Source organism: Typopeltis vanoorti, chromosome 13, assembly GCF_054136105.1.
Source record: "Typopeltis vanoorti isolate ZY-2024b chromosome 13, IOZ_Tvanoo_1.0, whole genome shotgun sequence".
NCBI classification, from domain to species: domain Eukaryota; kingdom Metazoa; phylum Arthropoda; class Arachnida; order Uropygi; family Thelyphonidae; genus Typopeltis; species Typopeltis vanoorti.
Genome location: NC_143561.1, coordinates 8,564,747 through 8,589,382, shown reverse-complemented (window position 1 = coordinate 8,589,382; position 24,636 = coordinate 8,564,747). Strand labels below are relative to the sequence as shown.

Below are 24,636 nucleotides of genomic sequence, written 5' to 3'. Positions count from 1 at the left end.
TTACATTGCTAATGAATTTTTTTGATCTCCTTTTGTAATTTCTTCTTAATGTGATTTTCCTTTCCACCATGCTTATACCCTGTAAAACATTTTCTGTTTCATAATGCTACTTATCCATTTAACACCCATCTGATTTATTCATCATAAAATATTATTACTGGAATCACTTATGTAATTCCAAAAAAGAAAAAAAAAATCTGATTTATTCTAATGATTCCAAGTATGCAATCTAATACTGCTTTCCTCACTTACCTTTGACTATTTCCCATGCTCTGCTGACAATCATGTTAGCAGTTTAAGCCATGTTGTTGCTGTTTCTATCTAAGTCATAATCACCAGCTTTGTAGTTCCATGTGTACCCACTCTCTTTCATAATTCAGATGAGGAATGAGCACATGCTGCTACCTTGCACAAGATGTTGTCAGGTATTGGCATTGGCTAAGTGGCATGCAAGCAAGAACAGAGGTGTTTGAATACAAGATGGTGGTTACAGTATGAGAAAGGTGAGAAAGGATATCTGAAAAAAATAGGAAAGAAGAAGAGTTCAGCATGATGTTGACCTTCAACATTTTTAAAAAGAAAATTATTTTTTATTGTTTCTGCTCCCACTCACAAAAGGTTTATTTGTGAACCTATGGTGCCTTTGTACCTTAGGTGGGAGATGGCTGCACAATACTACATGCAAATTGGAGAGACTAGAAAAATGGTGTGCAAAAAGCAGATGAGATGTGAACAAGTAAGGGAAGGATGAAGAAAACAGAAGTGGATGGTAAATGACAGAATCATACTTGATGATGAAGCAATGAAAGCATGTTTTCCAGTTCATTGTATAATTGAAACAATATGCAAGCACAAGCAACTCAGATGAGTGGTTGATATGATTATAATAGCTGGAATGAATGATCTGAAAGGAGATGTGGTATGATAGAAGATAAAAAAGTTGAGTGTAGCAAAATAGAGGTCAAGATTTTGTTGCCACTGTATATGACTTCTTGGAGGAGAGCCATGGTTGCAAATCATTCAGTGAGTAGACTCTATGCAGAATACTGTGCTGATGTGTAGGGTGACTGGTGGGTGAAGATTTGCACTTGCAAAAAGATTGATTTTTAATGGTCTTCAAATCAGATGTCTGGAGAAAGTTGGTTCAGTGAAAGAGTGAGTGTAAATAGCAGGAGAGTCTAGATATTCCTGGGCAGTTGTTTTAAAGTGTTAATATATGTATACTATACATACATACATCACTTAAATACAGCAATAAAAATTGTGAGTATAATGAGAGAAAGAGAGAGAAAATAGGATAAGTTGTTACAGATGATCTCAGGAAATACTGGGCTAGTTTTGTCAAGAAAGAAAGGCATAAGCTATGGAAGGTGTGGGTGGTGGTAGGGGAGATTTGGTTTAAGATTCACTACCGATCAATCTCTACTTCTAGTAAAAGTTATAGGTATTTGTGAGAACTACTGGCAGAGGAGGAGGAAATTGTGATGGGTTCAGTTTATTTAGGGAATACAGAGAAGGATGGAGTAGTACTGTTAATCGATTGTGAAGGAATTAAATCCAGTCAGAGTAGAATCCTCCAGTAGTGGCTGTAATATGAGTAATTGGAAGTAAGTTTACGACTATGGACCATATGAAAGGAGATAAAATGGAAATGATAGAGGACCTGAAGGAATTGTTTGAGGTAGCAAAAGAGAAGAGTGAGAGAGTTAGGATGATTAGTCTTTTCCATGGTGTGACAGTGAAGAGTTTAGAAGGAGGGGCCATAATTGCAAATTACTTTATGCGTGGGTTATGCAGGATGAGTGGTGTGGAATTTGTGGACGTGTGGAGTGAGTTTGATGGGCGAAAGGATCTATATCAGATGGATGGTTTGCATTTGAATGGATTCGATGTAAGGAGACTTGAAAAAGTGTTGTTGAATGAAGTGGATGTGCAGAATTAGGGAAACTAGATTTATTAAGGAGGTGGGAGTAGATATGCAGACCTTTGGGCGGCAGTTGAGTGTATGAATGAGTATAATATGCCCGAGCGAATAAGGAGGACAACAAATTAGAATGGGATAGTTAGTATAAGGCATCAAGGTAGGGATGGGGCTAACAGGGGTCTGCAATTCATGTATACTAATGCTAGGAGTATTAGGAAGAAGAAAGAAGAATTTTTGGCCTTGGTTGGCACTTCCAGACCATAGGTTATTGGCATTAGTGAAACATGGCTGACTGAAGATGATATAGCTAGTGGGATTGAATGTGAGGGGTATAGTGTGTTCAGGAATGACAGGGAGAATAAAATGGGGGGGAGGAGTATTATTGATGATAGCTGATAAGCTGCAGCCAAGGAGAATAGAAGTTGAATTGCAGGATAGAGAAAAGAGCACATTTCAGGCCATTTGGTGTGAGATTGAGGCTAGCAGAACAAAATATACAATTGGGTGCTGCTATAGACCAGGTGATGGAAAAGATGATGGTAAATAGAAGAAATGAGTGGAAGGAGGGTAGTTATTATGGGAGATTTCAATTATGGTAGCATTGATTGGAGGGAGGAGAGGACACATGGGAGGAAGGAATTGGATTGTAATGGAAATATAATGGAAAATACTAGGGGTCAGAGAGTGCTTGACCTAGTAATTGCATCTGAGGATTTGACTGTAACGAATATGACCACATTGCCACCAATTGGTGAGAGTGATCATAGGGTCTTGACTTGGGAGGTGGCTAAAGGTGTGGAATTTACAATTAAGACAGGGCACATGTGAAATTATTGGGCTGGTAAGTATGACAAGCTTAGGAGTTTGATTGGTTCAGTGCACGGCATGTAAAACTGCAAGGGCTGGATGTTGATAGTGCATGGGAGGCGGTTAAGAAGTGTTTGCAGGAGGCAATGGCTGACTGTATACCTAGTGTCCGAATAATAAATCAAGTAGGGATTAAATGGATGAATAACAGCATTAAGCTTGAGCTGCAAAAAAAGAAACAACTGTGGAGGGAATTTAAGGAGAAAGGTGACCTGCAGGCAATGAACGGTGTAAAGCCCTGGCCAGAAGGGTAACAAGTGTGGTAAGAAAAGCAAAAGCAGATTATGAAAGAACATTAGCCATGCAGGCAAAATTGAATCCCAAACAGTTTTTTCGATATGTTGCAAGTAAAAGAAAAAATGTATATGGCAGATTGATTTTAAAGAATGCTGATGGTAGGGAGGTAACCGAATCAGTTGATATAGTTGAATTACTGAGTGAGCACTTTGCAACAGTATATCATCCTGGTGGTGACATTGCAGAAATGGAAAAACCAATAGCTTATACGGGAATTGTGTTGAATGAAGTGGAGGTGAATAGTCTATTACAAAATCTCAATGTCAATTCATCCGGGATTGGATGGTATACAAGCTCGTGTCGTATGATAAGCGGCTAAAGAATTGTCAGTGCCTTTGACCATTTTGTTTAATTTGAGTCTTGGGTCTGGGTTAGTCCCAAGGGGGTGAAAAGAGGGGAAAATACTTCCACTGCATAAAAGAGGTTCCAAGACTGCTCTTGAAAATTACCGGCCGATCAGCATAGCAGGAATTGTTGTCATGGTCTTGGAGAAAATAGTCAAGAGGAAAATACAAGATTGGATAGATGAAAATGGGATACTGTATGGGGACAGCATGGTTTTTTGAAGGGTAGATCATGCCTCAGTAACTTGCTCACGTTCTATAATACAGTGACAGCTGAACTGGATAAAGGTAACGGGTTTACAGTGATTCTACTGGACCTTGCTAAAGCCTTTGATAGGATACCACATGGAATTCTAATCAGTAAACTGCAGCATATGAGAATGGATATGGGGTTGGTGAGATGGATAGGAGGGTGGTTGATGGAGAGATATCAGGGAGAGCGGTTTATTCAGTGGTAGAGTCCAAAAGACAGCCTGTGACTAGTGGTGTGCTGCAGGGTTCTGTTCTTGGATCACTGTGGTTAATTTGTTCATTAACAATATAGGGAAGGATCTGAGAGAAACTGTGCATCTGTTTGCAGATGATGCAAAGTTAGATAGAGCAATAATGAATGCTCAGATGTCAAAATTTTGCAGGATGATTTGGATAGTTTGGAGGACTGGGCTAAGGAGAAAGGATGTCAATTTAATGTGGAAAAAGGTTAGGTTTTGCATTTTGGGGTGAAAAGATTAGCAGTGGTATATCACATTGGTGTAACCGTACTCCAGGAGATTAACAAGACCAGGGATTTGAGAGTGTTGGTGGATAGGGAGTTGAAGTTTAGGGGACACATCGCAAAAGTGGCAAAATCAGCTCATCAAATCACTTGGTTGCTGAAAAACACTTTAACAAACAGAGACAAACAGGTTATTGTTCCTCTGTATTGAGCCTTGATAAGATCCCATCTAGACTACTGTGCCCAGATATGGGCGCCAGGGTTTCTTCTCGATGGGGAGGATGTGGAGAGGATCCAGAGACGAGTGAACAAGATAATAGCATGACTATGGAACAAACCTTATGAGAACAGATTGAAGATTTGTGGGCTGCAGAAATTGGTTGATAGGCGGAAAAGGGGTGATATGATTGAGACATTCAAATTACTGATGGGTTTCTATAAGATCAATTCAGAAGATATTTTTGAGAATAGGACTGGTAGTGGGAAGACTAGAGGCCATCCATGGAAGCTTGGTAAGAGTGTGGTTAGCAAGGTTGTTAGAGCTAGTTTTTTTACTTGGAGAGTGGTAAATGAGTGGAATAAGCTGCCAGAGTCTGTTGTGGATGCCATGACTGTAAATGAGTTCAAGGTGAAGTATGATAGTTACTGTGTGAATGTTGAATAGTTGTTCTTGCCATGATGTTGGGCCTCCCTCGATGAGTCTAAGGACTCCTTGGAGCTGGCCATAATAATAAAAATATACATTAACAGACAAAATACATGATTGGATGCCTACAGACAATCATACAAGGAAGAGGATGGTGAACTGTATAGACAAATAAATCTTAATAATGCAAGGAAGACCGTATGAGTGACTTTGGAGAAGACTTGAAGGAGGAGAAAGCATGCAAGATAAGGGAAAGTGAATTTATAGAATTATTTAGGGATAACTACCTTAAGCAGTATACACAATGGGACTTTTATACAAGAACATTGGATATAGCTATAGCACCTGGGAACCTGTTTATAAATGAATTGACCATTATGCCTCCAATTGGGAGGAATGCTCATGCAGTGTCACGAGAGGTGACAATGTATGTAAGAGCTTTGACTAAACAGGGATATATGTGGAACTGTAAGGCAAGTGATTATAATAAACTGAGAAGGCAGCTTGAGGCATTGCTATAGTATGAGAAACTGCATGGTTAAGGAATCAGCAGCGCATGGAGAATTAGTCAAAGGGTGCATAAAGGAAGCTATAATCTAACTGCATCCTCAGAATTGTGATAATTAATCACACAGAGATTAAATGGATGAATAACACTTTTAAGCAAAAACTGCATTAAAAAAAGAGGTTATTGTGGAACTGATATTGTGTGATGATGATACTCGATGAGCGGACTAGGAGAAATCAGGTTATGAAAAGAGGTTAGCTAAACATGCAAGGAAATCCCAGATAATTTTATTTTTATATAGCAAGTTAAAGGACGAATAACATGGAAGAAAAACCTTAAAGAATGTAGATAAGTGTCAGATACTTGAGAAATAGCCATATTGTGAAGTGTAAGGTATATGTTCTGGAGGAGACTATTAGCTCTGAATGCCATGGAGGAATTGTTGAAAAGAATAGAGGAAGAGAAGAGCACATTGCACAGTTCTTTCTAATCTATTTTCATTTTCTGTTCTTTATATCTAAGTCTTTTTTTTTTTTCACTATCAATCCCTATATTACCGCTTGGAAAATAATTATAAGATATATTTATAACGTATGTAGTGTAGTATTACTTTTTTACTGATCAGTTATTATCATTGTATTGCTTTAAATACTTGCTGCATTTGTTGTATTATATTTTCATTTGTACTCTTTATTCAGTGTTTTAATAAATAATAAAAATAGGTATCTGTCACTAGTTGCATAACTTTCATTTTTCCCACCTCCCATGTGCTTTTTTTGTTCCTTCCAGTCTGTGTCCTGATTAGGTCATGGAATTGGCATTGCACTAGACTATTTAACATGTTCGCTGCCACGTGTGGTAACAAACATTTAACATGTTTGTTACCGCACGCCAAGCACTTTCACTTCTTCAAGGTCAGTACAAGTAATCTCGTAGCTGGCTTATCAGACAGAATTTTGTTTCATACGCCAACTACGAGTAATCTCGTATCACCCCCACCTATATCTTACATGAGCTGACGACTGTGTAAGTTGAGTTCAGAGTCAGTGACGTTCAGCATTCAGTGCAGTAAGGTTTATTATATACATTCAAATATACATATACATTATACATTCAATATCCATACATTCAAATGCTTTCAAAATGCACATAAATTTTATAATATAGTTACTGGAAATACAATGACTGCGTTAAAATTTAGAGATAATTTTATTTCAGTTTTTGTTGGAATGGATGAGCTTACAACATCACAGAATAGCAGCAGGATTTGGGATCTACATTATTTGGAAATTTTACCACCTACAGAAAAAAAGAATCGCCAGACAAAGCCATGCCGAGTATGTTCATGAAACAAACAACAACGGGAAACACGTTATTGTTGTCCTGTGTGCCAAGAAAAACCACCATTGTATGTGGAAAATTGTTTTAAAGTGTACCATTCGTAATTTGATTTACAAATTACGGGTTATACTAAGAGTTTACTCGTGCTTGCCATAGGAGGTTGGTAATCAACATACGAGTATATTCATAGTTGGCTTGGGAGGCTCATATATAATATACTATACTTTTGCTGCAATTATTTTCCTTCTACCAAGCCCTCAGATGTGCTCTCCGCTTTACTCACAAGCCAAGGGTTCATATTAAGGTGCTTATACTACGGGTTACTATATCCTTGAAGTATGGAGTAATTACTTTGAAAAACTGCTAAATGAAACAAGCAGTGACGACAGCACAGTGATAAAAAACACTGACCAGGCATGCAGTCAGGAATACATATCCATACTTGAAGTAGAAAAAGCCATCAAAGGCTTGAAATGTGGAAAGGCAGCAGGAGTAGATGATATTCGACCAGAAATGCTGAAGTATGGTGGTATAAAAGTCTTACAGTGGCTGCACTGCATAGTTCAGAAAGCCTGAACAGAGGGACGAATTCCCGATGATTGGAGTAGAGCTCTCATAGTACCCATATATAAAAAGGGAAATAAAACTGAATGTGAGAATTACAGAGGTATTTCCCTACTGAGTGTTTCTGGCAAGATCTATGCAAGTATACTTGAGAAATGGTTGAGAAGAATTGTGGAAGAAAAGCTTGGTGAAGAACAAGCTGAATTCAGGCCAAATAGAGGCTGTCAGGATCAGATCTTCACATTACGACAAATAGTCGAGAAAGCATGGGAATATAACAAAGATCTGTATTTAAGTTTTGTCGATTTGGAAAAGGCATATGACAAGGTGCCAAGAGAGAAGCTATTCAATACGCTGCAGTTATATGGTGTCAATGGGGCATTATATCAAGCAATACTTAGTCTTTATTTGAGTTATAAGTCAGCAGTTAGAATTGAAGGAAGTACAGGAAGATGGTTTAATGTTAAATCTGGTGTGAGACAAGGATGTACATTATCCCCTCTATTATTCATTATCTATATGGATCACATTATGAAGGAAAGTGCTATTAAACCTGATATCAAAATTGGAGATGTTAATGTCAGCTCTTTGCTTTATGCGGATGATGTTATACTTCTAAATAAATCCGCTACAGGTCTGCAAGATTCTCTGACTAAATTGAATACCTGTTGTAATAGATACGGTATGTAGGTCAGCAATAAAAAGACAAAGACAATGAAAATAGGCAGAATCATTGAAAATGTCAACTGTGTTGTGAATGGAGAACCTGTGGAACAAGTAAAACATTTCCGTTACTTAGGCACGATTTTTACTGAAGATGGTAAATTAAATATAGAAATAGACAACAGAATCAGTAAAGTTGGTATGGTGGGAAGTCAATTGAATAAATTCATATGGAATAAGAGAGAAATTAGTCGGGACACTAAATTAGCTGTATACAAGACAGTGTTGAAACCAGTTTTAACTTATGGATCTGAGAGCTGGGTCAGATGTAAAACACTTGACCAAAGACTAGAGACCGCAGATATGAGAGTCCTGAGAAAGATTAGAGGTGTGAACAGATGGCATCAATGGCAATATCATATTAAAAATGAGGATATTAGGAAAGAACTTGACATTGTCAGCATCCAGGAATGCGTTAGCAGAGCTAATCTCAGGTGGTATGGTCAGAATGGGAGAGGAAAGATTAGCAAAACAAGTGTTCTCTGCCAGGTTGGCAGGAAAACGACCCAGAGGAAGACCAAGATATAGGTGGATTGATACGGTACAAAGTGCCTTAGATGATAGAAATATAAGATCTGATAATGTTGGAGTCTTGACAAGTAACAGACTGATTTTGAGGAAAATTGTAGATAGGTAGTTAGTAATGATGTAAATTTTCATTTAGTACTATTATATCCTGTACATCCCTTGAGGGTACATGGCAGGAATTTGATGATGATGATACTATGGGTTAACTCATGCTTGGCACAGGAGGTCGATAATCGACATACAAGTATATTCATAGTTGGCTTGTGAGGCTCATATGCCAACAACGAGTATACTCGTAGTTGGCAGCGAACGTGTTAACTTAGCTTCATCTTTGGTAAGATAATCTCAGTTAAAAAAAAAAAAATGTATTGTTTCTGTGGCTCCCATTTACGAAAGGTTTATTTGTAAACTGATAGTGCATTCGTACCGTGGGTGATCTAAGGATTTTTTTTTTCTATTTTTATTAATTTTAAATATTGTTTTGCATTTATTTATTTATTTTTGCATACTCTGGAAAACTTAAACCGGCTGTGAAAAGAGCTAAACATACAAGGAAATTCCAGAGAATTTTTTTTTATGTAGCAAGTTAAAGGAAGAATAACATGAAAGAAAATCCTTAAAGAATGTAGATTTGACTATATTCTATATTATTTGACTTAATTCTCTATATTCATAGTCAAATGAATATAGATTCATTTGACTTCCTGCCATACCAGTTTTGTTAATTCTGCCATTCAGGATGCAGTTGATGTGTTCAGTGTTTCTGCCTATTTTCATTATCTTTGTATTTTTAATACTAATTTTCATACATACCAAATTTATTACATCAGTTATTTTAGTCTGGGGAATCATGCGGACTTGTCCTGGATTTATTAGGAGTACAACATCATTTGCATAAATTAAAGAGGTGAGATTAACATCTCTGATTTTGATATCAGGTTTAATACCACTCCCCTTCATAATGTAATCCATATCGATGATGAATAACAGTGTAAATAATGTACATCCTTGTTCACACACCTGACTTAACACCAAGCCAAAGTCATCTGTAACTCCTTCAATTCTAATGCTGATTTACAACTCAAATAAATGATTAAGTATTGCTTGATATAATGTCGAATTTACACCATATAAAACTGGAGTATTTTGTACAGCTTTCCTCCTGCCTTTTCCAGATCTACAAAACTTAAATACAGATCCTTATTATATTACCATGATTTCTCAACTATTTGTCTTAAAGTGAAAATCTAATCCTGACAGACCTCTATTTGGCCTGAATCCAGCATGTTATTCATCAAACTTCCTTTCCACAATCCTTCTCAACTGTTTCTCAAGTATACTTGAATAAATCTTACCAGGAACACTCAGTAGTGAAATATCTCTGTACTTCTCATATTCAGTTTTATTTTCCTTTTTATATATGGGTACTATGAGAGCTCTCCTCCAATCATTTGGAATTCATCCCTCTGTCTAGGCCTTCTGAACTATGCAGTACAGCCATTGCAAGACTTTTATACCTCATATTTTAGCATTTCTGGTCAAATATCATCTGCTCCAGCTGCCTTTCTACATTTCAGGTTTTTGATGGCTTTTTCTACTTCAAGTATGGATATGTATTCCTGATTGCATGCCTGGTCAGTTTTTTTTTTTTTTTTTTTTTTTTTTTTTCCCCCACTGTGCTGTTACTGCTTTTTTTGATTTTGCAATCTTTGAAAGAAATTACTCCAGATACCTAGAATATCTTTATCTTCAGTTTTCATGTTACCTTTCTCATCACTGATTCCTTTTACGGTACTCTTTCCTCCAATTCTGAGCTTTTTCAATAGCCTCCATATTTTACCACCTTCATGATATTTATTTTCTGTGTTCTTATCAAAGTCTTCCATTATGTCACTAATTTCTGGTGATTTAGTGTAGATCACAATCAATATTCTAATTCATCCCACAAATATGTTCGATAGGGTTGAGATCAGAATCTTATACAGGCCAATCAAGTTCTTCAACAGCTGTCTCATCAAAATATTCCTTCACAGCCTTGGTTTATGGTTGGGAGCATTCTCATGTTGATACAGAAAAGGCACTTCATTGAACTGTTGCCATAAAATTGGAAGTACAGGATCTTTTAATTAATTAATTTTTTTTTATGTTGCCCCCACTCATGAAAACTTGGTTCCTGCTTAAATGGTAGTTGTTCTTTGTCAAAAGGATCTAGAACAGAGGCATGCTTGGCAAGCGTTTTCCTGTTATACCTGCCATCTACCCTTTGCAGTTTGGTTCCTCTCTGACTACTCCCTATGTGTGGGTGGGTGGGAGGGAGGGTCTGGAAAGTTCTCATAAACACCCAGAACAAAATGATATTAAAGCAACTGATGTAACCACAAGAATGAACATACTAGTAGCAGTGTTATGAAGGTAACTTATGTTCTTTCTTGTGGTTATATCAGTTGCTTTAATATTATTTTTGTTCTAGGTGTTTAATCAGAACTTTCCAGATCCTCCCCTTGTGTGTGTGTGTGTGTGTGGGGGGGTTCATAAGGATAACCTTGTGAACTTCAGTGCTACCGAAACACGGTTCTTTTGATTTCTCACATCGCCTTCCTTTACTTTTCATAATATCCAGATCTCCAAACATGATCAGATTTCTCATCTTTGGTTGACTTACACACAACCGTTCTTGACATAAACATATCAGCCATAGTTTCTTTATCCTACAAGAAATTTAGTGTCCATTTTTTGCTCAGAATGGTGTATAACATGGTATAAGTCTTAAATGTTCTTAAATTAATATCATCATCAAATTCCTGATATACACCCTCAAAGGGTGTATATCAGGAATTTGATAGGTATACAGGATATGATAATACTATGTGAAAAACTTACATCATTACTAACTTCCTATCTACAGTTTTCCTCCAAATCAATCTGTTACCTGTCAAGACTCCAACATTATCAGATCTTATATTTCTGTCTTCTAAGGCACTTTTTATTGTATAAATCCCTACATCTGAGCTTTTTCAATAGCCTCCATAACATTTTTCAATAATTCAATCATGGAATATTAATAATAATAATAATTTCCTGATTGATATGTACCATTAAAGGGTATACACAATACTGTTACAGTACTACATGATTTAGTTTACATTATTACTAATCTCATCATCATCAAATTCCTGCCATGTACCCACAAGGGGGTGTACAGGATATGAGAATACTACATAAAAAAATTATATCATTACTAACTTCCTATCTACAATTTTCCTCCAAATCAGTCTGTTACTTGTCAAGACTCCAACATTATCAGATCTTATATTTCTATCATCTAAGGCATTTTGTACCGTATCAATCCACCTATATCTTGGTCTTTTGGGTTGTTTTCCTGACAACCTGGCAGAGAAGACTTGTTTTGCTAATCTTTCCTCGCCCATTCAGTTTAGGTGACCATACCACCTGAGATTAGCTCTGCTAACACATTCCTGGATGCTGGCAATGTCAAGTTCTTTCCTAATATCCTGTTTTTAATATGATATTGCCATTGATGCCATCTGTTCACGCCTATAATCTTTCTCAGGACTCTCATATCTGCGGTCTCTAGTCTTTGGTCAGGTGGTTTACTTCTGACCCAGCTCTCAGATCCGTAAGTTAAAACTGGTTTCAACACTGTCTTGTATACAGCTAATTTAGTGTCCCGACTAATTTCTCTCTTATTCCATATGAATTTATTCAATTGACTTCCCACCATACCAGCTTTGATGATTCTGTTGTCTATTTCTATATTTAATTTACCATCTTCAGTAAAAATCGTGCCTAAGTAGCTGAAATGTTTTACTTGTTCCACAGGTTCTCCATTCACAACACAGTTGACATTTTCAATGATTCTGCCTATTTTCATTGTCTTTGTCTTTTTATTGCTGACTCTCATACCATATCTATTACAACCGTTATTCAATTTAGTCAGAGAATCTTGCAGACTTGTAGCGGATTTATTTAGAAGTATAACATCATCTGCATAAAGCAAAGAGCTGACATTAACATCTCCAATTTTGATATCATGTTTAATACCACTTTCCTTCATAATGTGATCCATATAGATAATGAATAATAGAGGGGATAATGTACATCCTTGTCTCACACCAGATTTAACATTAATCCATCTTCCTGTACTTCCTTCAATTCTAACTGCTGACTTACAGCTCAAATAAAGACTAAGTATTGCTTGATATAATGCCCCACTGACACCATATAACTGCAGCGTATTGAATAGCTTCTCTCTTGGCACCTTATCATATGCCTTTTCCAAATCAACAAAACTTAAATACAGATCTTTGTTATATTGCCTATGCTTTCTCTGCTATTTGTCGTAAAGTGAAGATCTGATTCTGACAGCCTCTGTTTGGCCTGAATCCAGCTTGTTCTTCACCAAGCTTTTCTTCCACAATTCTTCTCAACCGTTTCTCAACTATACTTGCATAGATCTTGCCAGGAACACTCAGTAGGGAAATACCTCTGTAATTCTCACATTCAGTTTTATTTCCCTTTTTATATATGGGTACTATGAGAGCTCTACTCCAATCATCGGGAATTCGTCCCTCTGTCCAGGCTTTCTGAACTATGCAGTGCAGCCACTGTAAGACTTTTATACCACCATACTTCAGCATTTCTGGTCGAATATCATCTATTCCTGCTGCCTTTCCACATTTCAAGCCTTTGATGGCTTTTTCTACTTCAAGTATGGATATGTATTCGTGACTGCATGCCTGGTCAGTGTTTTTTACCACTGTGCTGTCATCACTGCTTTTTTCACTTAGCAGTTTTTCAAAGTAATTACTCCATACTTCGAGGATATCTTTTTCTCCCATTTTCATGTCACCTTTATCATCTCTAATTCCTTTTACAGCACTCTTTCCTCCATTCCTAAGCTTCTTCAACAACCTCCAGAATATTTTGCCACCTTCTTGATATTTATTTTCTATATTCTTGCCAAAGTCCTCCCATGATGACTTTTGTTTAGCTAGTTTTACACAGTGTTTAGCATTCTTGCATTTGTCTCTGTATTCTCTAAGAGCGCAAACTGACTTATTTGACAGGAACTTTTGATATGCTTTCTTCTTTTCCTTCACTGCCTCTTTAACTTCCTGTGTCCACCAGGGAGTTCTGATTTTTTTATCCTTGCAGATAACCTCACCACATGCCTCTCTGGCAGAATCAATCAATGTTTTCTTCAGAGTTTGCCACTGAATCTCCAAGGTTTGATTCCTGTTCTCAAACTCTTTCATTTTTTCTTCAATAATCTTTGTGTATTTTAGTCTACAGTTCACATCTGAGAGCTTCTCAACTTTTATTCACTTTAAAACTTTCTTACATGTTATTCTTTTCAATATGAAATTCAATTTTTATCCTGCTCAAGACTAAATAGTGATCACTTTCAATTTCAAATCCTCTGTATACACTCTGGTGTCCTGCACCAGAGAGAAAACATCACTATCAACAATAACATAGTGAATGAGACTTTTCTTATTCCTAGCCTCTTCTCTCTATGTGAATTTGTGCACATTTTTATGTTGGAACATAGTGTTAGTAATAACCAGTCCATGTCCTGAGCAGAAATCCAACAGATATTTGCGATTATTATTAGCTTTGCTCTTTTCTCCAAATTTTCCCAAAATATTTTTGTATGTCGCACAATCATTTCCTACTCTGCTATTTAGATTCCCAATAAATGGACCAACTTTTCCTTTTTCATTGTGTCAGTTGCTTTTTCTAAAGCCTCAAAAAATTCCTCCACTACTTCTACCTTAGTAGAACCTTCTGTGGGACCATAGGCACAAATAAGTCTCATTGTCCAGTTCCCCATTCTCCACATTACTCTACTTGAGATTGACTGCCATTCAAGAAGATTAGCCTCATATTTTGTGTTGAATACTGTGGCTACTCCTTCTTTTCCTTGATTGTCATTGCCTGAATATAACATTTTGTATTTATTGCTCAGAAAGATCTCACCAGTTTTGGTCTTTTTGTTTCAGTCACCCCTATTATGTCGATCTGGTACTTATCTAATTCCTCAGCTAGCTCCATTTCTTTGCCATTCAGGCTTCTTACGTTGATAGTACCGATCTTTAACTGTGGTGATGTTGAGTTGGGGTTTGTTTTCAGATTTGTTCCAGTAGCTGACTTTTCGCTGTTCGCCCTGGTTCCCTGGCGAAAACAACGGGGGCCTTGTTTAACCGGGCGACGCCCCAGCCGTCATGAAATTTTGTAATGTTGTACCATCATTTTTTATTTTGGTTTAACCAATAAGAATACAATTTGGTCGGCTAAATCCCAAATTGCCAGCCCATCCTCATTCATTCATTCAGTATCCAAGTAGATACCCAACAGGGTGCACCATGAGAAGGTGAGGATTGGACATTAGGTCAGAAGCCATGGTCGGTTCTCCGCATTCCTTTAAAGGCTATGTGGAGGTCTCCTCTCAGTTATACAGCTTTGACCCTTAAGCACCCCTATTACTAATCTCCTATCAACATATTTCCTCCAAATTAGCATTATTACTTGTCAGCACTCCCATGTTGTCATATCTAATATGCTGATGTTTTGGGACACTTCTGACTGAATCAATCCACCTAGATCTTAGTCTTACACTGAGTCTGTTTGCTGCAATCTTGGCATCAAAACACTTGTTTTGCTAACTTTTCCTCTCCCATTCCGTTTACGTGACCATATACCACCTTAGATGCTCTGCTAAGAATGTAAAGTTCCTTTCTAATATAGGTTATGTTTCTCTTTCATATATTATCTCAATTTGTACTGAGTCACTAAAAATTCTTGAACATAAAATCCAAATCTCATTCACATACGTAACCAAGCTAAGTTTCTTGCTTTATCCACTAAAACCAAAACATGGCCAGAGTACATATCATCCCAGATATGTACTCTGGCATGATTATAATGCCTTTTATTAGGAACAAATGGAAAAATGTATAGAACTTTGTATGGAAGAGCACGTTAAACATATCTTAATGTAGATCCAGAGCCTCAGCTCTCTCCAGTCGTGTTATAAACTCTGCTGATTCCAACTATGACCAATCCACCACACATCTGCTAAAATGGAATAGATCAGAGATCTTATATATTATTATTATTATTGTATGGGGCATCTCCATGAAGTCCGAAGACTCATTTTGGGAGTCTCAATTTATCATATCTCTCCTTGAACCCATTAACAGACAAACGCTAACAACTGACTCAGACAACCCATTCCATTTGTTCATAACTCTGCTCCTCATGCCTCTACTAATCACACTTTTACTCAACTTCCAGGGAATGACCTCTTGTTCTGTGCCCCCTATAACTAAGTGCTGAAACATTTCCCCTGCATCATTCCTATAAGATCCTTCAAATAACTTAAATGTTTCTATCATATCCTCTCTTTTCACCATCTCAGTTGCTCACCTCTGAATCCTCCCCACCACTTCCTCATCCCCAAGAAACCCAGGAGACCAGACCTGAGCACAGTAATCCAGATGCAGACATCAAAGCCTTATAAAGAGGAATAACAACTTTCTTATTTCTACTTGTTAATGTGTTCTTCAATAGCCAAGTAATCTTATGAGCTACCTTAGCAGTATGACCTCTAAACATCAACACTCTGTCTACAACCACCACTAAATCCCTAGCTTCATCTGTTTCTTGGAGTACAGTTCCATCAATGCAGTACACAGCTTGTAATCTATTTATCCTAAAATGGATAGCTTTATACTTTTCCACATTAAATTGATACCCATTATCTTCTGCCCATATTGACAGCCTGTTTAAATCATCCTACAAGCTCTACATTGCTTGATTCACTATTATTCTACTAATTTTGCATCATCAGCAAACAACTGAATATTTCCTTTCAGGTGATTTCCTATATCATTTATGTACAAATTAAACAGCAGTGGTTCCAGCACTGAACCTTGTGGCACACCACTAGTCACCAACGTTTGTCTGGATTCTGTCCCTCTATCCAGCAGCCACCCTCTTATCCACATAACCAGTGTCATATCCATCATCATTTGTTCTAATTTGGATAGCAGAGTTTCATATAGTATTCGATCAAATGGCCTTGCAAAATCCAGCAGAATTATTGTGCAGCCATTTCCTTCATCCAACTCAGCTGTCACTCTATAATAAAGAGTTAGTAAATTACTAAGGCATAACTGACCCTTCACAAAGTCAGGTTGCCCCTCATAGAGTATCATATTTTTATCTACTCATTCTTGAATTCTCTTTTTGACCAATTTTTACAGTACTTTTATCACCACTCCTTAGATATTGATTGGTCTATAATTTGCTACTGCAGTCTTAAAACTTCCCTCATGCAAGGAAATTATTTTGCCCTCTTTCTGATATCTTGGAACTATCTTCTCCTGTTTTCTCTACCAGAGCTGAGAGTTAAATTAAATAGCCTAGTCAGAGCCAGTTCCCTTGCACATTTCCTCAGAATAAAAGTTGATATCCCATCTAATCCAACAGCTGTATTTACATTGAGATTCTGTAATATCCCAAGACCCTCCAATTCATCCAGCTCTGTTCCCACATAAATCTCTGCCACATCACAGCATTAACCTCACTTAGATGATATACTTTTTTAAAAGTGGTCACTCAGTAACTCAACTATTTTATCTACTTCTGTCACCTCATGACCATCAGCACTCATTAATGTTATTCTTCCATAGTCATTCTTCTGCTTATTTGTCACATAATGAAGAACTCTTTGGGATGTCCCTTGGCCTGTTCGGCTAGTTTCTTCTCGTAATCTGATTTTGCCTTCCTTACCATATTGATCACCCTTCTTACCTGATCCTTGTACTGTTCACGAGTTTGGTTACCCCTTATATATATATACCCTCCATCTTTTTCTACATCATATGTAACTAAGGTGGTCACACTGCCTCCAGTTGGGAAAAGTGACCATGCAATCTTCACTCTGGAAATTGTAAAAAATCAGGAATATTCTATCAAGAAGGGGTGTATTTGGAATTACAAGGCAAGTAATTATGACAAGCTTAGGAGGAAGCTTGAAACTGTGCCATGGCCAGTTTCAAGCATGAAACTGGCCATGGAAAGGATGTTTATAGTGCATGGGAGATAAGGGTCATCAGAAGAAGTCATATTAAATTGTATGCCTAACATATGGAGGGTTAAGTAGGTAGGAGTTAGACAGATGAGTAATATCATTATGCATGAGATTGACAGTTATGGATAGCTCTTCTGATCCTCTGATCACAATACTCTTGCACCTAGAGTCCCTCCATCACATGTTACCTCAAGTAATTATCTCTTAGTAGGTGTATAAATTCTGTTTCCTTCCTGCCATATGATCTGTCTTCCTTCCAATCTTTATCTCCATAGTCAAAGTCCCCCATAATAATCATTCGACCTGCACTCATTGTACTAATTTGCTGATGCATGTCTTCCAGATCATCCCTGGAACCCCCTGGCCTATAGCAGCCAACTGTATATTTTGTCTTACTGGCCTTGACCTCAGACCAAACAGTTTCACATGAACAGCTGCCCTCCTGCCTCTCTCTTATTCTTTTTAGCTGCAATTCATCTGCTATCATTAGCAGTGCCTCTTTTCTCCCTCCTGTCTTCTCTATATTCCCTGAAAATACTAAACCCTTCACATTCTATCCCTGTAACTACATCATCTGCTGTTAGCCAAGTCTCACTAATATCTGTAACTTGGGGAGGTCGCATTAGTCAATGCCAAAAACTCTTTCCTCTTGTTCCTGATACTTCTAGCATTGGTATATAGAAACTGAAGCATCCCTTTAGGCCCCCCCCATCCACCCACCTTTACTTCCTAAATTTGACTATCCTATTCAATATTTTAGCTTGAGAGACTAGATTCTGCACTCGTTGGTCATTCTCACACTTTCCTCATGGGATGCCTTCACACGTATTCACCTGCATCTACCCTAAGTAGATGCAAGTAAATGCATGTGAAGAACTCTTGCTAGACACCTAACACCAAAGCCATTTAGATGCAATCCATAAGCTTTATACAAATCCTTCTTTTCATCAAACGCAGGCCATTGGTCCACAAACTTTACGTCATTCCTTCTGCACAACTTGTGTATTGATTCATTTGCTATTAAATTGTGTAATGGTTAGTGTATTTCTCTGTTTTTTTTTTTTTTAATTTTTTTATTAGTGGTGGTTATGGAATTATCAATTTTGGAGGAAAATTTATATTCCCGTCAGTTAAAACAATAATGTCAGCTAAGTAGCTACTTTTAAATTTCACCCAATTGATTTTCTCTATATCTGGTTTACTTTTTTTGCGTGAATTTTTTTTTATTTATAAAATATTACATACCCTTTTAGATGAATTAGGTAAAACAGTCAAAGAATAACTGGTTGAAATTGGTTGAACAGTGTAATCTCTAAAAGTTTCTGAAGCTGAAGCAACTTTCTCTAACTTCATTTTAGTGTAATTGTATTGGCATGTTCAAGGTATCTAAAGCAATGTAAGAAATAACCATTCCAAATGAAGTTGAAATTGAAATAGAAATTGGTTCAACCATACTATGTGTAAAGATGTTTGTGGAGGAAGAGAAGAAAAAGAAATGCATTGCTTTCATTAAATTGATTTAATCCTTCAACTTTGGTACAGTTTGTCATGTTGAAAGTTGTTGAAAGTTTTCTCACTTGGTTATACTATAAATTAAAGATGCCAAGAAATTACATTCTTGTTTCATCCTTTATCCAAGTATAAGCAAACAAAGTGTATGCATAGTTACTTCATGCACAAACTTTGTTTGCTTACACTTGGATAAAGGATGACACCAAGAATATAATTTCTTGGCATCTTTAATTTATATTCTGTCCTGTTGCATAAAATTGTCAGAGATATTTGACTTTTAACTAAAATTTTAATAGGTCATTAGGTCCTAATAATTCTTGTAATAAGAGTAGTCATTGTCTCTTTTCTATAATACTTGGCTTAAGAGACTTGCTTCTGGTGCTTGATCACCTCCTATCAATCGAATTTTGAGTAAATAAGTATGCTTGTATAGTTAAATTGCTAAATAATATTAAGTGTAATAATGCACGCTAACCGAATTTTTAAAAAATTTTTTAACAAATATTCATCAGAGGAATATATTTTCATTTCTATAAATGAGGTAAATGAGACACTGTATAAATGTTACATTTATGCATAGCTTTTGTAGCTTGTTCAGTGATGCATTCTTTGATTTGAGAGACCTGGGGTCAAATTTTATTTAAGACAGGAAGAACCTTTATAAAAACTTTTATGAGACTGGAAAACTCAACTAAAGGTGAGTTGGCCAGTCTTGTATGGAAGTAGGAGGACCCCCCCCCCCCAGTGGGTTGTGTTCCCCACTCCTTCCTGGAAACATGAGTTTTCATCCCAAAAGACAAACTGGCCAGAAAATACATACAATTATTACAGATATAGTAGACTATGCCACCATAATTAAAAACCATTTCATTGCATTAATTAGCTATGAGAAGCCATTGAGCTCTAATACATAAGAAGATGAATGTGTTATAAATCCTGGGGAGATCTTTTGATATGTAGCCAGAAAAGAATGATTATAGAAGGATGACATTGATTGGAGAAAATGGTATAAGAACAACTGCTGTGAAGATATAATGGAAATACTTAATGAGCAGTTCATAAAGGTCTTTCATTCTTGTGAAAGTGACATCATGGAGAGTTTGATGAGGAGAGACTGACTGTAAGTGAGCAAGAGGTATATGGGGAATTGAGCAAACTTGATGTTAATAAGGTTTTGGGACTTGATAATATATCACCACATATTTTGAAGGAATGTGCCAGGAGTTGGCATCCGCCTTGACATATTTTTTTAATATGAATCTTGTACTGGGTTGTGTTCCAAAGGAGTGGAAGGAGGGCAAAATTGTGTCGCTTCATAAGGGAGGTGATAGAACTCAAACATCAAATTATAGGCCTATCCGTGTGTCAGATGTTGTGGTTAAGGTGTGAGGATCAAGGGTGAACCAGAGGTCATCCCTGGAAGCTGTATAAGGAGGGTGTGATCAGGGGAGTGAGAAGCAGGATTTTTTCATGCAGAGTTGTGAATGATTAGAATGCCTTACCTAAGAGGGTAAGGCATTCTAATGTCTGCGGAGAATTTGTGTTTAAGGCATGGTACGATGAATTGTGTGTTTGACAAAAGGACCACCTAGATGAGTCTTTGACTCCATAGGATCTTAGGATAATAATAATAAATGTGGTTAAATATCAAAAACTTAAAACATGTTAATAAATCAATACCATTAAAATAAGCTTTAAGAAATAAAAGAAATAAATGAGTCATTGCATCATTTTAGTCCTGGTAAACTTCTGTTAATCCTCAATAATGAAATGTCCTTTTGACAGACATTGGATTTTGCCATCAAAATCCTAATTTAAATTCCTTTGTACAGTTTATTTCTTATCATTACAAACTCAAATCTAATATTTTATACATGCTGAACTTTGGAATTTTCTTTTGTTTTAGGTGGAAAGAAGTGTCCTGGATGTAAACAAAGGATATTTCATGAAAAGTGGAAAGCAGCTCCTCTGTTGGCTGAAGCACGCTGGGCACACCACGAAGCCAAGAAACGTGAATTAGGAGAAGTGATGGATTTTTTTGACTGATGTTTGTCAAAATAATATTTATGTTTAGTCGCAGGGATTTATTTATTGGAAAATCAGGCATGGTGAGTGATGGTAATCAGTTCTGACTGGAACTGGTACCTTTTTTGTAGTCTCATTATAGTTGGCTGTATTAAACATTGCATTTTTAACAATGTTAAAAATGCATTAATTACAATTTGCATAATTAACATTTAATTTAAATATTGAGTGGTGAAGATTTTGAAAAAATTGGTTAGGGCTCGCATTCAGAAATTAGTTGACAGTGAATCTCTACTTTGAAATGAACAACATGGGTTTACTAAGGGAAGGTCATGTTTTAGCAACTTGTTCACATTCTATAACAATGTTACCATTGAACTAGACAAGGGGAATGGATACACCATGATACTTTTGGATTTTTCTAAGGCTTTTGACAGAATACAGCATGGTAGACTGTTGCATAAATTGGAGAAAATGGGTTTGGGTTATAGAATATTAGAATGGAAAAGAGGATGGTTGACTGACAGATATCAAAAAGCAGTATATGGGGGGGGGGGGGGATGTGTCCACAAGATTTAAGGTAACGAGTGGTGTATCACAAGAATCAGTGTTTGTTCCACTGTTATTCAATCTGTACATTAATGATATTGGGAAGGATTTGACAAGTGACATACTGTAAAATCTCTTGGTGAAAAGTAGTAATATTTTTCACCTATATTGATTTTACATGGGCCATAAAATATTTATAATTAAAAGTGTATGTAACCTACTGTAATGTAATAAATTTTGTAATATAATGTTAGAATAACTGAATGTAGAACCACAAGCAATTGTAACTAAAAAGATCAGATAGGATTAGGCTAGTAAACTGAAGGTCAACAGCAGTCTCAAAGGTCACCGGATTATATGAGTTTTGCTGTCGAAACCTAACGTAAGGGTGGGTGATAAGGGCGCTTCCAGTAAATCCGGGAAATTTTGAAAGGAAGGCCAAGGGATGGCAAATGATATAAAAGGCAGAGATTGAGGGGCAAAAGCTCTCTCTGTTTTTTTTGTTCCTGTGGCAAGCTTTTCGAGGAGGGGATGAGTCGGAGCTCTGCGAGCAGTAGTTCTGGAGATCATGGGGATTTGCTGGTAGAAAAGGCAGTATTTTCAAGATATCCTTCTATAAAATTCTTCGATGAATGTACGGATCCAAGTGCATGCTGATTTGCCGCAGCCGAACCAGTTCTTGACATCGCTGAAGAAATGTAATACTGTTACAAAGGAGGAAATCGCCAGACGACTACCGTCGGATAGTGCCCAATCACAAGTTTAAGAAAGAAACCACCAGAATTCATACTTAACCCTTTTGGATCCAGGACCATACAATGATATAGTGAGCTTGTAAATAGGTTGCTTTATGTTAGTAGCCCAGATTGTGTGTACAGACGATAGATGTTGATTCTGTTTAACTAATGGCATAATGTGTTGAAGAGGTCAGAAAGCCAAAAGTCAGTTTAAATGTGTATAATAGAATATTGTAATCTTGAATAGTACTTGTGTTATATATTATTATTATTATTCAGGCCTCCATGGAGTCAAAAGACTCATCGCGGGAGGTCCTTTATAAGAAACACAAATCTATCAAGTCTCATCGAGGGAGGTCCCTCCTAAGAAACACAAAGTCTATCATACCATTCCTTAAATGCATTGACCATTCTCACTCTCACCATTCCATCAGGCAATGCATTCCATGCTTCAACCACCCTCCGTGCAAAGAAACCACTCCTCACCCTCTTTCTCACAGTTTCCTTTTGTAACTTCCAGGGATGGCCCCTTGTCATGACTCCTTCTATAAGCATGGGATGTTATATTTGGGGAATAATAATGAAGGAAGGGGCACTGATAGCATTCTTCTTCTTTATTGGAAGGCAGTTTAAAGTAATTATGTGGGGAAATGGACAATGAAACGTATTTGTGCATATGGTCTCACAGACTGTTCTCCTGAGGTTGAGGAATTCATTTTAGTCATTAGAGCAGGTAGCTGACGTAAACAAAATGGAAAAAGTGGTCCTTATTGAAAATCTAAACAGCAGATTAGAAAATGAATCCCACTAGTCATATAGGAACGTTTGGGGAAATTTTGGAGAAAAGGGCAAGGTTAATAATAATGGAAAGTATCTCTTGGACTTTTTTGTTGCTCGGGACACAGGCACGACAAGTTTATCCTTCCTTTTAGAAAGAATTTTATAATCACTCGATACTCAATTTTATCCATTTCAAGGGATGCAGACAACACTTTTGCTTCAGATAATATAATAGTATAAAACAAACTACTTGATAGAATGACTTGCAATTTCACATGGATGCTTATGACAGATATACATTGATGAGATTTCATGCCACCTGGGATGTCACCTGGTTAAATAAGGATCCCACTTTTTTGTCAAGGAACCAGGGTGAACAGTGAAAAGTCAGTTACTAGAACAAATGTCAACTCAACATCTAGAAGAAGAACAAACCCAACATCAGAAGAACTGAAGCTAGGAACCAGCAGTATGAGGATATGAATAGAAAGGAAATCGAACTTGCAGAAGAACTGGAAGAGTACTATGTGGACATAATAGGCATTACTGTGACAAAGAAGACAAAAACAGGTGAGATCTTACTAAAAAAACTTAGAAGAAAAAAAATCTTGCCGATAGTGTTGTCATCTATGGTCAAGGCTGAGAACTTTTCAAACCACCCTCGTAGCATCTTTGCTCTCCATCCATCAGTCTGTGAGTTCAAATCTCACTGCAGACGTGGATCTTTGCAAATGTCTTTAGCCCACTCATTCTAATGACTTAGAACCTTTCATGAGCAAGATTTACATAGAAAGAGATAGAGATGTTCTGTTCTATGCCATGCCGGAGTGTAGCTATTCTTTCAGAGTATTTTTTTACTTGGCTATAGTTTTCAGTGGATTCTGCACTGACAGTTGTTTAGTTCATGATTTCAGCCATTATTATGTTAGACATAATCACTAACACTTGAAGCACTGATCCAGAGTATCCATATTTTGGTCAGATTCAAGAACCATTACAGTACTGAACAATTCAGATTTTGTGTAGAGACTGGAAGATTATGAATATCATTATTGTTCTTAATCCTAGGAAACATAAGTTCATTTAATGTGACTTCTTCTCCCTTCTATGTGTTAGGCCTACTGGCCTGTTACAGAGCTATCTTAATCCCTTCTAAGTCATATCTGTCTCGAGGATAAGGTGACTAGCCCTTTGCCTCCCGGTATATTCTATGGCTCTAGCTGCATGTGTTCACAGGACTGGTTTGCCTGCTTGCAGGAGGAAAAACCCCAGATAAACTGGGAGAAAAATCCTGCTCTCCACTCCCAAGACCAGCTAACTTGGCCATGTTTGAGAAAGATCCTTAAGCTCCTCACGTCGGTGACAGGAATCGAACCCAGCACACTCCTTTCCCAGGCATATGGTTGTGAAGCGCATTGCCACTAGGCTAACTGCATGTACGTGACAATGTAATTTAAT

General features: G+C 37.0%; 1 protein-coding gene across 1 annotated transcript in view; it reads left to right on the top strand.

Annotated features, from left to right (window-relative positions):
* Positions 1 to 24,636, top strand: part of LOC150099921 (uncharacterized) — a 121,981-nt gene that overhangs the window by 83,212 nt on the left and 14,133 nt on the right. The window contains exon 8 of the mRNA XM_090402414.1: positions 20,994 to 21,195. Within this exon, the coding sequence (XP_090258540.1) occupies positions 20,994 to 21,133 (140 nt within the window). The 3' untranslated portion in view covers positions 21,134 to 21,195. The remainder of the gene's footprint in view (positions 1 to 20,993; positions 21,196 to 24,636) is intronic.